At 48.6% G+C, this 15,272-nt stretch overlaps 5 protein-coding genes across 8 annotated transcripts in view; 1 reads left to right on the forward strand and 4 right to left on the reverse strand.

The window, feature by feature from the left end:
* Window positions 1-134: 134 nt before the first annotated feature.
* On the reverse strand, window positions 135-2,088 carry LOC126578575 (spermine oxidase-like). 2 transcript variants are annotated; one of them, XR_007608403.1, is made up of 5 exons: window positions 1,866-2,088; window positions 1,570-1,794; window positions 1,272-1,491; window positions 295-1,212; window positions 135-223 (listed from the first exon to the last, which is right to left on the reverse strand). XR_007608403.1 is itself a non-coding variant. In XM_050241264.1 (4 exons), the coding sequence occupies exons 1-4, from the start codon at window positions 2,045-2,047 to the stop codon at window positions 346-348; spliced, it is 1,494 nt and encodes a 497-aa protein (XP_050097221.1). In that variant the 5' UTR covers window positions 2,048-2,088; the 3' UTR covers window positions 216-345. The 2 variants fall into 2 exon arrangements, 1 of the variants encoding a protein (XP_050097221.1); XM_050241264.1 differs by having other exon boundaries at window positions 216-1,212.
* Window positions 2,089-2,367: 279 nt separating this feature from the next.
* Window positions 2,368-4,012, reverse strand: LOC126576140 (spermine oxidase-like). Its single transcript, XM_050237283.1, is given in 3 exon segments — window positions 2,368-2,602; window positions 2,672-3,237; window positions 3,305-4,012. Coding segments are annotated over 3 exon segments (1,509 nt in total).
* A 524-nt stretch (window positions 4,013-4,536) lies between these two features.
* Window positions 4,537-6,117, reverse strand: LOC126576714 (spermine oxidase-like). Its single transcript, XM_050238019.1, has 3 exons — window positions 5,488-6,117; window positions 4,848-5,413; window positions 4,537-4,771 (listed from the first exon to the last, which is right to left on the reverse strand). Exons 1-3 carry the CDS (start codon window positions 6,115-6,117, stop codon window positions 4,537-4,539), a joined length of 1,431 nt encoding a protein of 476 aa, XP_050093976.1.
* Window positions 6,118-6,481: 364 nt separating this feature from the next.
* LOC126576017 (uncharacterized) lies at window positions 6,482-11,342 on the reverse strand. The gene is made up of 6 exons (XM_050237079.1): window positions 10,644-11,342; window positions 10,017-10,579; window positions 9,714-9,944; window positions 7,471-8,107; window positions 6,844-7,406; window positions 6,482-6,771 (listed from the first exon to the last, which is right to left on the reverse strand). The coding sequence occupies exons 1-6, from the start codon at window positions 11,340-11,342 to the stop codon at window positions 6,537-6,539; spliced, it is 2,928 nt and encodes a 975-aa protein (XP_050093036.1). The 3' UTR covers window positions 6,482-6,536.
* Window positions 11,343-12,835: 1,493 nt separating this feature from the next.
* Window positions 12,836-15,272, forward strand: part of LOC126574091 (protein bunched, class 2/F/G isoform) — a 41,994-nt gene continuing 39,557 nt past the window's right edge. For all 3 annotated transcript variants that reach the window (XR_007608210.1, XM_050234051.1, XM_050234050.1), the window contains exon 1: window positions 12,836-13,652. Coding sequence is in view for 2 of the 3 variants with exons in the window: in XM_050234051.1 (XP_050090008.1) it covers window positions 13,599-13,652 (54 nt within the window). In the remaining variant the exon portion in view is untranslated. The remainder of the gene's footprint in view (window positions 13,653-15,272) is intronic.

A 15,272-nucleotide genomic window follows, 5' to 3' on the forward strand; every position in this document is an offset into this window, starting at 1 on the left:
CATCAATGATGCCGTTCCGCTTCCATCTCCATCAACCGACACATCAACATCATCAACAGGGAGTGTCTTCATCCCCCATGATCCCTTGAAAAACGTACTGCATTATCCTGCGATGCACGTGGATGGCTCGTTTCCTAAGTTTCTTGGTTCCCAGAAGGAACCGTTCGTGTGTATCACATCTCACGTGTAGAATGAATGATCGAAATCGATTTAATAAAAATATCTTCAATTAAAAACAGATACGAAATTGTAAGAACATAGAACCTCCTGCACAAGAATGCGGTGTATCCTTACCAGTAGGTAGCGTAAGAACTACTAATTGCACGAACGATCTGAGAACGATCGTTATAGTTTTCCCTTAATATGCAATGCAGCATGTGAAGAATACAGGTCGATCAGACGATTCGCTTCACGCCAACCGCTACCTACGGCTCCCTGAACGGTCGAGTAGAATTGCGGATGGGATGCTTCACCGGCAAACTGTACAATCGGAGCTCGCGATTGCGTACCAACCAAAGGTGTGGCCAAATCTGCAGCCGTTGCATTTAGCTGGTCCGATTTGATTGATCGGCTGGTGTAGGTGCCTCTAAAGTGTGGATTCGAGTACCAGCGACTCCGCGAAAACCATCGGGGTGTCGATGGAATGGCACGGAATGGATAGCGATTGTGCGGTATGAATTTTCGCAACAAGTACATCAAACCCTCGATAACGTCTCGCTCCGAGAGGGTTTCCATCGTGCGGGCATCCTCTCCGTACACCCAGGCCACTAGTAATCGTTCCGTGTGCGCCGGCACGAAAAAGCTGCAAACACTCGCCAACCATCGGCGGTTCGGTTCGAGTTGATCGAGATCATGGGGCTCCCAGAGTAGACCGAATCCATGCCAGCTACCGTCACGTGGCCAAAACGGTTCCTCGAACTCAAGAAACATTTTATCGATCGTGCCAATGTACAGCCCTTCGATGGCATTCCGCTTGGTGAACGGAAGCGGCGGATCGAACCAGCGACTGTGCTGCTCCTGTAGCACTCCGAGCGATACGGTCACGATGAGATGGGTCGCGTGAAAGCTCGCACCATTGGTACAGGTCACTGTGACCGATTGTTCGTTGCCGGGTCCGTCGGAGTCTCGCCAGCGGATTGAGCTCACGGTATGATTCAACCTCACGTACTGCTCTAGCGAAATTGGTTTAGCGTGTTGCTCCGGAAGTTTTTTCTGGATATATGAAGGCATATTAAAGTCACTAGATTGCCGCATTGCAATAATGGACTTACCATGAGCAAATCGAGCAGCGTGTGAAAGCCACGGTTCTTCCAGTTTATAAGATACTCGTCCTGGTTGTCCTCGAACTCGAGCAATCCAGCACCGGACACCTCATACAGGGTGTCGGTCGCATTGTACGTGTTCTCGTACTTGATAAAGAAATCGTACAGCTGATTACAGGTCCGCTTATCCACATCGCCAAACTTTCCCGCCTGTAGCGCATCGCGGAACCTAAAAAAAACCGGGAGCGCATCAATTGATGGTTGCTATGGCTTTGTTGGCAATGCAGCTGTGCCGCGATGAACTCACACTTGATCATAGAACGCTCCTAGAGAGCCGGAGAAATCTTTCAGCGAATCCATGTGAGATTGTAGCAAGCTGTGCAATGTTTCCATCATCCGATCGGATACTTCCTTCGGTACCGGCTCACCGTTAGAGCGATAGTAGAGATCATTTTCCTTGTGCGTCTCCGTTTCCACCAGTCCGTACTTGTCGGCCATATCGAACACGAAATTGTTATCCTTGCCGTGCACCCTAGAAATAGTAGAGAAGCAAGCAATGCTATAGCAGTGGTAATTGATCGAAAAGCTACTGCACGACGTTACCATTGGGCTCCATAGTCGAGCATGTTGGCACCACGGGGTACGGAGTGAATGCGGCCACCGATACGGTTCTCACCCTCCAGGATGGTAAGATTGTAGAATCCATGCTCGAGTAGACGGGTTGCGGCAGCGATACCAGCGGCACCAGCACCAACGATCAACACGGCGGGCGACGATGAACTCATCCTTTACTGATCCGAGGGACAGGTGCGTATTTCAAGAAGCTTCTAAGCAGCGTCTCTTGTCTCTTCGGCGTTAGTTACTAACTGAATCGATTGCCAAATTAGCCACCAGGCGTATCAATGCGATAAGATGTGGGAACACAGTGCCTTATCAGCTTAACGATAAGGCTTTTTACCAGGGTTGTATCGCTGTTTCCTGGCGGAAGAGGAATTATATTTATCAATGTGATATAGTGACTATTTAGTGCCGTAGAATAGGCAAAATAGAGTAAGAGGTACGATTTTTTTATTTGACAAATTGTAATTGAAGCTTCTAGATTGGATCAATTGTACAGATCAATCAAACGTTTCGCCTCGCGCTGGCCACTCTCCACCGCAGCATGAACGGTGGAGTAATATTTCACCGAGGTTGCTTCTCCAGCGAACAAGACACGCGGTTTCCCCTCCGAGTCCGCCAAAGGAGTGGCCAGATATTTGGCTCCGGTTTGCAACCGTTCCGTGACGATCGAACGGCTAGAGTACGAGCCAAGGAACAGACGATTCGATGACCAGTTCGATCTAAAATGAAAAGCATAACCGATTTGTTCAAATAGCTGAACCACACGGCAAACCCAACGTTAGCGGTACCTAAGAATGGCTTTAACGTTTCCAAAGTCGACGCCACGTGCAAAGATGCTTAGAAGGTGAAGTATTCCTTCCTGGATGGTTGCATCTGGTAACTGCTCGGACGCTCGGCCTTCGGCTCCGTTCAACCAGGCACTAATAACGTTTGGCTGGGCATCCACTCGGTAGAAGAAGGAAACTGCCTCCGCCCAGGCATGCTTCGATTGACGCAACGCTTCAAGATCCTGTTCGGTCCATAGCAAACTGATAGCATTTCCAAACTGTGGCGGTATCGGGGCATCGAAGTGAAGAAACACTTTGTTGACTGCCCCGAAGTGAATACCTTCGATGGCGTTCTGATTGACCGCCGGAATGGCCGGTGTGAACATGGTACGATAGTTTGCCTTCAGTACACCCAACGACACGGTCACGATTACGTGATCGGCCTCGTAACGGGAGCCATCCTCGGTGGACACGGTCACGGATCCATCCGGTGTACCGAGCCACTCGATGTTGGCCACAAATTTGTTAAAAACTGTGATCGTTTCCAATGGCACCCGTACGGTAGCACCAGACTCCGGATGGTTACCCTAAAAAAAATCGAAATAAAATGTTCCCTCAACACTCGGTACGGTGGATGGTATCCTTTCCACCTACCGATAAGATGTCCAGTATCGTTGAGAACCCTTTTGGCCCGGTCCAGGCGAGTAGCTGGTCTCCTTCGGTAATCTCGAAATGATCGGTTTCATGAGCGGCCACATCGTACCAAGAGTCGAAGGCATTGTACGCCCGGTGATAGTTATGATAGTAGACAAGAAACTGTTCTGCCGTCGCACGATCAATGGCCCGGTAGGTCGTGTTGGCTTCTAACTTTTCCCAAAACTTTGCGACAAAATAGGCACCAAAGCTTCCTTCAAAGACTTCTCGTTCGTCGGACTCCTCCACTTCTTCGGCCAACGCCATCAGCTGCTCGAAGGCCTCTACCTCGATCCGTTCACCGGTTGAACGGACCAGAGCGAGATTGCTTTTCGCGATTGACGATGCTAGTAGCCCGGGAATGGTGGATGCCAGCTCGTACACCACGTTCCCCTTCTCACCGTGACACCACTGTGCACCGAGCTCTACCACGCCACCATCCCGCCCAAAGGGAGTCGTTCCGATACGGCCACCGTAACGTTGGGATGCCTCGAGAAGCGTTACATTCGTGAGACCACGCTGGTAGAGTTTGCTGACCGCGGCAATACCGGCAGCACCGGCGCCAACGACGACAATTCGTGGGTTCACCATTTCACTTTAAGAGCCGCACCATGTGCTCGCAACCAGCAGTCCGAAGACTAAACAAATGACTGACCGAGACCCTGGCATTCTGGTTCCAGCGTGGTGCTACTCACCGATTTCCTCCCCTTTCCTTATCTTTGGCGGTGTACGATAAAACGGCTGTTGTGGAGTGGAGGGAAAATGACAGTACAAAGGCATGCGCGTTCCGCAGATGAGCAGAGGTAGGAGGTCTAGGTCATGGTTAAGGTCTTGGCGCGATCTTTGAGAGGATCTATAAATAGAGTGGAAACATTGCTACACTACAAAACAGTGTCTATAACGAGGATTCTTTCACCATGATATAGATTACATCCGCCTTTTTTCTATAACCTTTCGCATGCATTGAATCACCTTGGCAACGGACCGTTTTGCCAGCCACCTGGTGTCTTATCGTGTTGACTCACGCAGTCTTATCAGGGGTTGGATCAACGGTTGGATTACTGTTTTGGGATTGTTTCTGATTTGTTCCGCGCTGGCAGACTGTTATGCAATACTTAAACAAATATGGGCCTTCATAAAATCTAATAAAAGTCGCCGAATCCTTTCCAGTAATTATATTTTTTAATTCCTTTTTACAGGTACAGCTCAAGCAATCGCTTCGCTTCACGCTGACCACTCTCGATGGCTCCCTGTACGGTTCCGAAATGCTTCTGATTAGTGGCTTCGCCGGCAAACAAGACGAGCGGTTTTCCTTCCGGGTCAGATAAAGGAGTGGCCAGATATTTTGCCCCAGTTTGCAGCCGTTCTGTTTCCATCGAACGGCTGGAGTATGAGCCGAGGAACAGGCGATTCGACGACCAGTTTGATCTATGGAGGACAGAAACATCGTTTGATTTATATCCTGGCGCGACGGGAAACCCTTCAGAATCCCCTTTAGGAGTACCTTAAAATGGCCTGAACGTTTCCGAATTCCATGCTAGATGCGAAAATCTTTAAAAGATGAAGTAATCCTTCCTGAATCGTCGCATCGGGCAGTTGCTCGGCGGCTCGACCTTCCACACCATTCAGCCAAGCGCAGAGTGCGTTTGGTTTACCGTCTACCAATGAAATGGTAGCCACAGCTTCGGCCCAGGCGTGTTGCGATGCTCGCAGTGCTTCAAGATCCTTCTGGTACCAAAGCAGATGGACCACATTACCGAACTGCGCCGGAATAGGGGCATCGAAGTGTAGCAAGATTTTATTAATGGTCCCGAACTGGATGCCTTCGATGGCGTTCTGATGGAGCGTGGGAACAGCCGGTGTGAACATGGTACGATGGTTTGCTTTCAGCACACCCAAGGACACGGTTAAGATTACGTGATCGGCCCCGTAGCGGGAGCCATCCTCGGTGGACACGATCACGGATCCATTCGGTGTACCGAGCCACTCGATGTTGCTCACAAATTTATCGAAACTGGTCAGTTCGTCCAACGGTACAGATCCATTTACGTTGGCAGCCGGGTAATTACCCTTGAAAATTGAAAACTCACATTATTAACTTGAATTTGAACCAGTCGATAAGACCACATCTGACCAATACCCACCGAAAGGATATCTAGAATAGCGGAGTATCCTCGTCGATTGGCCCATGCCAGAGCCTGGTTTCCTTCGGCTGGCTCATAACTCTCGGTTTCCTGTGCGGCCACCTCGAACCACGTATCGTATGCATTGTAACCACGGTTGTAGTTATGATAGTACACCAAGAACTGCTCCGCCAGGTCACGATCAATATCACGGAAGGTGTTATCCGTTGTCAGTGTTTCCCAGTATTTGGCCGTGAAGAAGTCACCCAAGCTTCCGTTAAACTTGTAGCGTTCCTCACACTCGATCAACTGCTCACAAAAAGCCATCAAACGATCAAACACGGTCTGCTCCACCCGATCGCCATTCGATCGGATTAAAATGTTGCCTTCCGCTATGATCGATGATTTGAGGAGGCCAGGAAAGGCGGATGCCAGCTCGTATACCACGTTTCCCTTCTCACCGTGACACCACTGAGCACCGAGCTCTACCACGCCTTCATCAGGTCCAAATGGAGTGGTATGGACGCGTCCACCGTAACGTTGGGATGCTTCGAGAAGCGTTACATTCGTGATACCACTCTGGTAGAGTTTGCTGGCCGCGGCAATACCGGCAGCACCGGCGCCAACGACGACAATTCGTGGGTTCACCATTTCACTTTCAAAGACGCAGCATGTGCTCGCAACCAGCAGTCCGAAGACTAAACAAGTAACTAACCACACGTGCCTCATCGAAGCTGAATAAACCTCGGAATCAACACTTTGATTTTATCTGATCCGGCTGAAGAGATAAGGAGACAGATACTGTTGATATAGAGTAGCGAACTGTTAAGTAACAACCCCTCGTGTTTCGCGGCTCTCGTGAATCTCAGCTAAATATATCCCAAAAACTGAGATTAGCGTGTGGCGGTTCGGGTGTCCATATCGATGGATAAAATCTCGCGCATAACAATGCTGATCAAGTGTGAGTGCACGACTTCGCTGGTTAATCAGAAGGCAGATATTCTAATGCTTAGTTGCGAGAGTAAATGAAGCCGATTTATTCCAATTTTCGTTTCATTAGGGTCTTTTCATCATTTATACAGGTTGATCAGGCGAGTAGCTTCGCGCTTTGCCGTCTCGATAGCTCCATGTACCGTTGAATAGTGCGCGGAACTGGTTGCTTCACCAGCGAACATAACCTGCGGCTCATTTGCAGCATCCCGAAGCGGTCTGGCCAGATTGTTGGGACCCGTTTCGAGCCGTTCCGTTGTGAAGGAGCGGCTGGAATAGGATCCACGGATAAACCGATCCGAGGACCACTTGGACCTGATGGCGACGATTGAGAAGACATTGAGTAAGTATAGATGAAGAGCATACAATATTGTTAAGTGCACCTACCTCAAGATGCTTTGCACATTTCCGAATTTGTAGTTACGGCCAAAGAGACTGAGCAGATAGAGCAAACCTTCCTGAATGGTGGCATCGGAGAGCAATTCCGCTTGGCGACCCTGGGCGCCATTCAACCAAGCACACAGCACGTACGGTTTGCTATCAATTCGATAGAAGAATCCAACCGCTTCCGCCCATGCATGCTTCGATTGGCGCAATGCTTGCAGATCGCGATCGAACCACAAGAGATTGATGACATTACCGAAACCGGCCGGAATGGGGGCATCGAAGAACATGAACACTTTGTTCACCGTTCCAAAGTTGATGCCATTGATCGCGTTCTGATTGATGGTTGGCAGTGCCGGCGTGAACATGGTACGGGAGGTTGCTTTCAGGACTCCCAACGATACGGTCACGATCACATGGTCCGCATTGTACAGAGAACCATCCTCAGTCGTTACTTTTACGTATCCATCGGTGGTACCTTTCCAGCGGATGTTGTTGACTACCTTGTTGAAGCTGGTCAACTGGTTGATCGGTACCAACGACTTAGTAGATCCAGGGAAGCTTCCCTACGAAAGGATCTTACATAAGTAATATTTCATAGAATCATATAGTGGCCGCTCGGCCGCTTACCGTGATGATATCCAAGATAGAGCTGAAGCCTCGTCGTCCCGTCCAGGCGAGCGCTTGTTCACCCTCAGTCTCCACGTAATCATCGTCGGTGGAGGCAGCCACATCGTACCAGGAATCGTACGCATAGTGACCCCGTTCGGAGTTGTGGAAGCTAACCAGGAACTGTTCGGCCACCTGTCGATTAATATCGCTGTATTCAGGATCCGTGAGGATCTTGGACCGAAAACGGGTTGTTACGAAGTCTCCCAAGGTGCCGGTGTTCGTGTCACGATCAGTGGACTCCACAATCGATTGGGCCAACTCCCACAGACGATCGGAAATCTCTTCCGGTATCTTTTGACCGTTCGATTGTACAAGAAAATCGTTCTCGGTGAACATGGAGGTCTTCAGGAGTCCCGGAAAGACGGAAGCCATCTCGTATGCCACGTTACCACCTTCACCGTGGCACCATTGGGCTCCAAGCTCCACTGGTCCGGCGCCACCAAAAGCAGAAGTGCGGATACGGCCACCGATGCGTTGTGAGGCCTCCAGAACGGTGATGTTGGTTAGTCCAGCACGGTAGAGACTAGAGGCAGCAGTCACTCCGGCCACACCAGCACCAACGATAACGATGCGCGGATTACTGGCAGCAGCTGCAGTGCTAACCAGTAGCGTGGCAGCAAGTAGCAAACCGTAAACTGCGGCGAGAGTCCACCTCATTCTTTAGCAGAGGGAGTGTTCCGGCAGCTCTTGAGAAGAAAGTCTTACTACTGACTGTGCTGGTCTGGTACAAGCTCGCAAATGAAGGTTGCTGTGCTGCGTGGTAAGTGCACGATGGCTGGTACCACACAACATTGATCGACGAGCCTTATCTGGAGTCTTAATTTATTTGAAACAGCAGCTAGATCTACACAAACGACAGTCTTTGTGCATAACTAAGGACTTGGTTCCATTTTGACGCATCAAGATCGATATGAGTCAATATGAAAGTTGTTCATTATCAATGCGAAACGGAACTTTTTAGCAGCAGCTGTTCGCGTTGGCCAAATTAAAACAACATGTGACAACAAGTGCTTTCACTGAAGTGATGTGTGAGGAGGCTTATTGTCTCCTGGGGGTGTGTCCATGAATTGCTCTATGTTACATTGACTTCGTTGAACTCATCGGAATAATCAGTCGTTTGAGTGGATAGCGAATGAATAAGCCAATTCCAGTTGAGTCAATATCCTACATGGTAAAGGCGTTATCAAAATGGATTTGAATCCCTTAAAGGGGGGCTTCGGTAAATTATGGCAAAAAAAAGGATTATCACTGACGGTTTTATGTGACGTAATCGTTCAACTTTATTTTTTCAAATGAATGGCGCATCCAACTACAACTTTTGAAGAATATTTAGTTCTTTTTGGAGAAGATTTTTTTAAAAATTTCCCATGGCACCCATGGCACCAAATTTTCGAAGGTGCATCTGCGAAAAGATAGTTTTTACGGTGCCCATCGTAGCTGCGTAATTGGTCATCAGAAAAATACAAATCGATATTCTTTTGTAAGATTATATGTTTATCCTGGTACCCCCGTTGGTTTTTTCATGATTTTCCAATTTTTCGAGTTTTGGCAGCATTTTGAAGTTGATCAATGATCAAACCGGGTTCGTCGCTTATTTCTTAAGCGCCAAGTCTTTTGATTTGAACCAAAGACTGGCCCATCGTAGCTGCGTGATGGGTCATCAGAAAAATGCAAATCGATATTCTTTTGATAGATTATAAGTTTATGCAGGTAGCTCCGTCTAGTTTCTGTTGAATTTCCAATTTTTCGATTTTTGGCAGATTTTTGAAGGTGAAAAAGTGATGCTTTTTACGATTTTGCAAATAAAAACGAATTTTACATAATTGTTTTAAAAAAAGTATCAACAATTTTAATAAAATCTCGACGGGACTACCAGGTGAAAAGGGTATAGATTATTTGTTAAAAATTTAAAACCAATCGCTTCAGTAGTTTTTACGGTATGATGGGCACCGACTTTGAAAACGTTGGTTTTGGGAAACACGCTTCAAAGTAGTGAGCTGCACGGAGCCTTGTATTTATGTTTTAGAAGCAAAACTAGTTGCTAGTTTTTACGGTTTGTGAAGTAGCACGTTGTCAATTCACAGTGTGCATCAAGAATTTAAGGTGGTTTATAGGATTAACACACTTGAGAGAAACTTAGCTGCGAGAGTGTATGATGCTAATTTATTTCAATTTCCGTTTCATTAAGATCTTTTCATCATTGATACAGGTTGATCAGGCGAGTAGCTTCTCGCTGTGCCGTCTCGATAGCTCCATGTACCGTTGAATAGTGCGCGGAACTGGTTGCTTCACCAGCGAACATAACCTGCGGCTCATTTGCAGCATCCCGAAGCGGTCTGGCCAGATTGTTGGGACCCGTTTCGAGCCGTTCCGTTGTGATGGAGCGGCTGGAATAGGATCCACGGATAAACCGATCCGAGGACCACTTAGACCTGATGGCGACGATTGAGAAGACATTGAGTAAGTATAGATGAAGAGCATACAATATTGTTAAGTGCACCTACCTCAAGATGCTTTGCACATTTCCGAATTTGTAGTTACGGCCAAAGAGACTGAGCAGATAGAGCAAACCTTCCTGAATGGTGGCATCGGAGAGCAATTCCGCTTGGCGACCCTGGGCGCCGTTCAACCAAGCACACAGCACGTACGGTTTGCTATCAATTCGATAGAAGAATCCAACCGCTTCCGCCCATGCATGCTTCGATTGGCGCAATGCTTGCAGATCGCGATCGAACCACAAGAGATTGATGACATTACCGAAACCGGCCGGAATGGGGGCATCGAAGAACATGAACACTTTGTTCACCGTTCCAAAGTTGATGCCATTGATCGCGTTCTGATTGATGGTTGGCAGTGCCGGCGTGAACATGGTACGGGAGGTTGCTTTCAGGACTCCCAACGATACGGTCACGATCACATGGTCCGCATTGTACAGAGAACCGTCCTCAGTCGTTACTTTTACGTATCCATCGGTGGTACCTTTCCAGCGGATGTTGTTGACTACCTTGTTGAAGCTGGTCAACTGGTTGATCGGTACCAACGACTTAGTAGATCCAGGGAAGCTTCCCTACGAAAGGATCTTACATAAGTAATATTTCATAGAATCATATAGTGGCCGCTCGGCCGCTTACCGTGATGATATCCAAGATAGAGCTGAAGCCTCGTCGTCCCGTCCAGGCGAGCGCTTGTTCACCCTCAGTTTCCACGTAATCATCGTCGGTGGAGGCAGCCACATCGTACCAGGAATCGTAGGCATTGTGACCCTGTTCCGAATTGTGGAAGCTAACCAGGAACTGTTCCGCCACCTGTCGATCAATATCACTGTATTCCGGATCCGTGAGGATCTTGGACCGGAAGCGGGTTGTTACGAAGTCTCCCAAGGTGCCGGTGTTCGTGTCACGATCAGTGGACTCCACAATCGATTGGGCCAACTCCCACAGACGATCAGAAATCTCTTCCGGTATCTTTTGACCGTTCGATTGTACAAGAAAATCGTTCTCGGTGAACATGGAGGTCTTCAGGAGTCCCGGAAAGACGGAAGCCATCTCGTATGCCACATTACCACCTTCACCGTGGCACCATTGGGCTCCAAGCTCTACTGGTCCGGCATCACCAAAAGGAGTAGTGCGGATACGACCACCAATGCGCTGTGAGGCCTCCAGAACCGTGATGTTGGTTAATCCAGCACGGTAGAGACTAGAGGCAGCAGTCACTCCGGCCACACCAGCACCAACGATAACGATGCGCGGATTACTGGCAGCAGCTGCAGTGCTAACCAGTAGCGTGGCAGCAAGTAGCAAACCGTAAACTGCGGCGAGAGTCCACCTCATTCTTTAGCAGAGGGAGTGTTCCGGCAGCCCTAGAGACGAAGGTTTTACTACTGACTGCTAGTGAAAGCAGATGTGCTGTGGGGTAACAGTACTTTGGTAAGTAGCACACAACACTGATCCACGAGTCTTAACCGACGATTAAATTTATCAAATTCTGTATCTTTATGCACACAATCACCAGACTTTGTTGATAGCTTGAAGCTTCGTGCCATTTTTATGCATTTCAATACTCCAGTTAATCATAATGAGTCTACTTGAAAGAGGATCATTGTCACAGTAGCTGGCCAAATGATCGAGATGTGTGTTAACAAGAGCTTTCACTGAAGTGATGTATGGGGAGGCTTGTGGTTTTGGGGATGTATTTATGAATTACACTATTTCATTTGGATTTTGTTGAACACATAATAACAATGAGTCGTTTGAGTTCATAGCGGAAAATTAAGCCAACTAGAGTCACCAAGACCGTTTGAGAGCTTCTCAGAACAGAATCGATCGCACTGTTCCAATTGTACAGGTGATCATCATTTAGTAAAATTGATACAACACTCACCTTGCGAGGACCGATGAGAGATAGAACGATCTGGCGTAACTGTTTGAAGAGCGTGCGGCAACAGCGCCCTTTAACTTGCACTTCACGGTCGAACGGCCTTCGAAAAACCAAAAACGGTTTTTTGCACGAATTCTCCACGCATCGAGGTCACCGTAGCTCAAATCACGTAAACTGAGCTTCGATTTGAATTCTCTCTTTCTCACGCCTTTAGTTGGCTATCTCTTTCACACCGCTAACGGGCGCAACAAGTGGCACCCGAGTAACCCCAGATAACCACTATCTCCTTGGTGTTACAAAACCCCGAGCAACGTTGACCAATTGAGCTCTTGGGCACCACAATAAGCACCAGATTAGGTTGTTTTTAGTAAACGAGCAGACTGCAGCTAAGATACCACCGTTTTCAGGTTTAGTTTGTTTTAAATTCAATTGATAAAATTGCGTTCGAATTACGATAGGACATTGTATGAGGCATACGTGATTTTTCATTCAGTTCTCGCTTTATTTTTTATTTATTCACATTTTTTAGAGGCAATCGCTTCGTCCGTGTTCGTTGAAATAGCAATAATTATAAATAATTGAGAGAAAAACTGGACAAAGCATCGAAAAGTGTATTAAAAACATGCCCTTTTAAACACATGTTTCAATAATACTTTTCATATTTGGCAACAACACTTTGGATAGTGTTGCTATTAATGGCTGGTCGTGTTGAAGATAACGCAGAAGACGAGACGAGACCAGTCTCACTTTCAACGGTTTGACGTGGCCAATCAAAATTCGATTCAGACCCTTGTAAACCCTCGACCAAACCCGCCCGGCCCGGAGACACGGTGTCCGGTTGTTCGTGCTTTTCCGTGCACGTTCGGCTTTTTCGTTCGTGTTTTGCGATGGTAGCTGGCCATCTGGGTACCACAACGGACGCCATTTCGCTCTGCCGTCTTGCTCCAATCGCGCGTGGTGCATAATGGTGCCCGAAATCGTGTCGCTACGCGTGTGATTTTTGTGAAATTTCGAGGGAGAAAAGGGGAAAAATATCCACGAAAGAAGGTGCTCGCTTCTTGCGGTGTGGCGTGCCTTTTAAGTGCGCGCGAGTGTGTGATTTAGCTGGTTTTCCGTTGTTCGGCAGGTACACGCACGGTAGGTGGTGTGTGCCTGGTGCGGTAAAAAATTGAAAACGGAACGTGAAATTCGCGATCGGTCGATCGATGGAAATAAGCATCCAATGAAGCTGCACGACGACGCATCGATCGTCGATCTTCAGGTGTCACCATCTCTCTCAGTCACCCGGTAACCCGTTTCCGATGATCGTTGCTGTTGCTGTTGCCGTTCGTGTTCGTTTGTGCGCGATCGCTGGTGGTATCGCGATCGTAGATCGTGATTCATAGGTTTGTGGTGCGGTGGTGTGGTGGAGTGGAGTGGTGCTTGCTGGCTGACCGACGAGAGGTGTTTGTGCGTTTGTCCTTCGCCACCGTTACGTTACGTGAATCATCGATCGCTCAACACGCCTTCCCCTTCCCCGCACCTTCTGGGCTCAGTTCAGTTGATCTCACTGTGTGATCTGCTCCTCTCGGTTCGCCTCACGGGTAAAGCGACCAAACAACCAAGCGGTAATCTCGTGACTCGTGTGTATGCTGCGGTGTGGTGCAGTTTGTTGAGCAGACCGAAGCAACAGGAGAGAACCGGAGGGCCGTCGCTGCAAATGCTATGACATGGGATCGTGCACGAGACGACATTTCTTGTTGTCAATATGCTTCCTGCAACTGGTAAGTTTAGCAAACACCTACGACTTCTTATTTGTGGTTTCAATTTGTTTTTCTCGAAACAATCATCTTTCTAAGTAACGCACTAATGAGCTGGCACCGCCAGGGGTATGATCGAACAGGTTGTTTCGAATGATTCACCTCCAGGGCCCGAGAAGAACCGTGAATCAACCGATACAGAGCGATACACTCGCAGGCTAGACGATTCAGCTTGAAACGGTTAAACGATTCTGAAGAATCTTATAAATGGTGCTAGATCGATTATTTGATCATCGTAGCGTAGACATATCTCTAAAACCACATCTCACTCAACATTGTTTGCTGCTTCTACAAATCAACACTCTTGCGCTATGCTGCAGCATCACAGCTCATTAATCGACGTCCGATCCGTGCATTCCGTGCACTTGGCGCGGCTGGCCTACCACCGGAAGCCACCGATTGACGGGTCATGAACCACGAACGGTTCAAACCACTCATTTCCGGTCGGTAGACACTTTCGCGCGCGCTCGCGCGACAAATAAACCCTCCCCTGGCTTCGTCTCTGTGGTCGATGGGAAAATTCCTTTTCGATTCCACCGTCGCCGCCACCACTCGCGATCGTAGCGTTGGTATTAAAGGGAGGCATTTCAAAATGCTTGAACTACTCTGGCTCTGCATGCATGCCACGATCCGCACGGTCGCATCGATGGTGGTGGATGGCTGAAAGGCGACTCCTCAAGGAGCGGCAGCAACACATTTGAGTGGCTTCCTTAGCGGCTCGGTAAGCCTTTTGCCTTGCCTTGTCTGCCAAACGAAGGTCGTCGTCGTCCCGGACTACGCGGCGGAAAGATATTTATTTACATCCTGTTGACGGCGACGACGACGACGACGGTTGGGCCAGGGCATCATCGGGTTCGTTCGAGGTTCCCGTTTTCGTTGCCTGGCTTTCCTTTGTCCTTCTTTGCGCTCGCTTTCTCACTCTCTCCCTCGTATCTCTCTCGCTCTCGCTCTCTTTCTCCATTCCAAGATCATCCTCCCTGGCGCTGCAAGTGGTTTGGAGCGGAGGTCGATTGGACGATGAGAAGAAGATGAGTGTTGAGCGGCTGGGTGGCTGGAAACCCCTTTTACCACCTCGAGTTGGCCGGCGTTTCTGCGACCGTTTTTGTCTTCGTTTCGCTTACCCAAATCGACCCACCCTCCCCAACCGGTGGCCCGGTCTCGCCAATCGCGCCCGGTCGATGATCGTACGCCGCGGCGCTCGTCGTCTTATGGCTTTACGGGGTCGCTTCATTAAAATTCATTCATTTGCCTCCAACTCCGCGGCTGTTGCTGTTGCTGCTGCTCTCGTTCCAAGCCAGTGCGACCTTTCGCTACACTCTTGCCCCCCCTTTGCTGGTCTACCGTGGTCTCTTTAGAGCAGTGTCTTCCATCCATCTTTCGGTCTGCGTCTTATGGCCGTCTTACGAAACCAACGGATCCAACGGTTTCTGCCGGTTCTATGGCTGGGTTGTTTGGCTTTGTTCTTCGGTAGCCCCGAGGTCCAAGGTGTGCTCTTATGTTGCCTGTTATGATGCTTATGTTGTGGAGAGGGAGAGAGACAGGGTGAAAGAGTGAGAGACAGAGCGGGGAAGCATGCAAGCATGA

The sequence above is a fragment of the Anopheles aquasalis genome, chromosome 3 (assembly GCF_943734665.1).
Source record: "Anopheles aquasalis chromosome 3, idAnoAquaMG_Q_19, whole genome shotgun sequence".
NCBI classification, from domain to species: domain Eukaryota; kingdom Metazoa; phylum Arthropoda; class Insecta; order Diptera; family Culicidae; genus Anopheles; species Anopheles aquasalis.

What these genes read in the sequence shown, in the direction of transcription:
- LOC126578575 (XM_050241264.1), bottom strand. Translation starts at nt 2,047, where the DNA reads ATGAGTTCATCGTCGCCCGCCGTGTTGATCGTTGGTGCTGGTGCCGCT. An exon ending in CTCGACTATGGAGCCCAATG is followed by an intron (nt 1,795 to 1,865) that starts GTAACGTCGTGC and finishes TACTATTTCTAG; the next exon opens with GGTGCACGGCAAGGATAACA. An exon ending in CGCTGCTCGATTTGCTCATG is followed by an intron (nt 1,213 to 1,271) that starts GTAAGTCCATTA and finishes TCATATATCCAG; the next exon opens with AAAAAACTTCCGGAGCAACA.
- LOC126576017 (XM_050237079.1), bottom strand. Translation starts at nt 11,342, where the DNA reads ATGAGGTGGACTCTCGCCGCAGTTTACGGTTTGCTACTTGCTGCCACG. An exon ending in CTATCTTGGATATCATCACG is followed by an intron (nt 10,580 to 10,643) that starts GTAAGCGGCCGA and finishes ATCCTTTCGTAG; the next exon opens with GGAAGCTTCCCTGGATCTAC. An exon ending in CTATCTTGGATATCATCACG is followed by an intron (nt 7,407 to 7,470) that starts GTAAGCGGCCGA and finishes ATCCTTTCGTAG; the next exon opens with GGAAGCTTCCCTGGATCTAC.
- LOC126576714 (XM_050238019.1), bottom strand. Translation starts at nt 6,117, where the DNA reads ATGGTGAACCCACGAATTGTCGTCGTTGGCGCCGGTGCTGCCGGTATT. An exon ending in CTATTCTAGATATCCTTTCG is followed by an intron (nt 5,414 to 5,487) that starts GTGGGTATTGGT and finishes TCAATTTTCAAG; the next exon opens with GGTAATTACCCGGCTGCCAA. An exon ending in AACGTTCAGGCCATTTTAAG is followed by an intron (nt 4,772 to 4,847) that starts GTACTCCTAAAG and finishes TGTCCTCCATAG; the next exon opens with ATCAAACTGGTCGTCGAATC.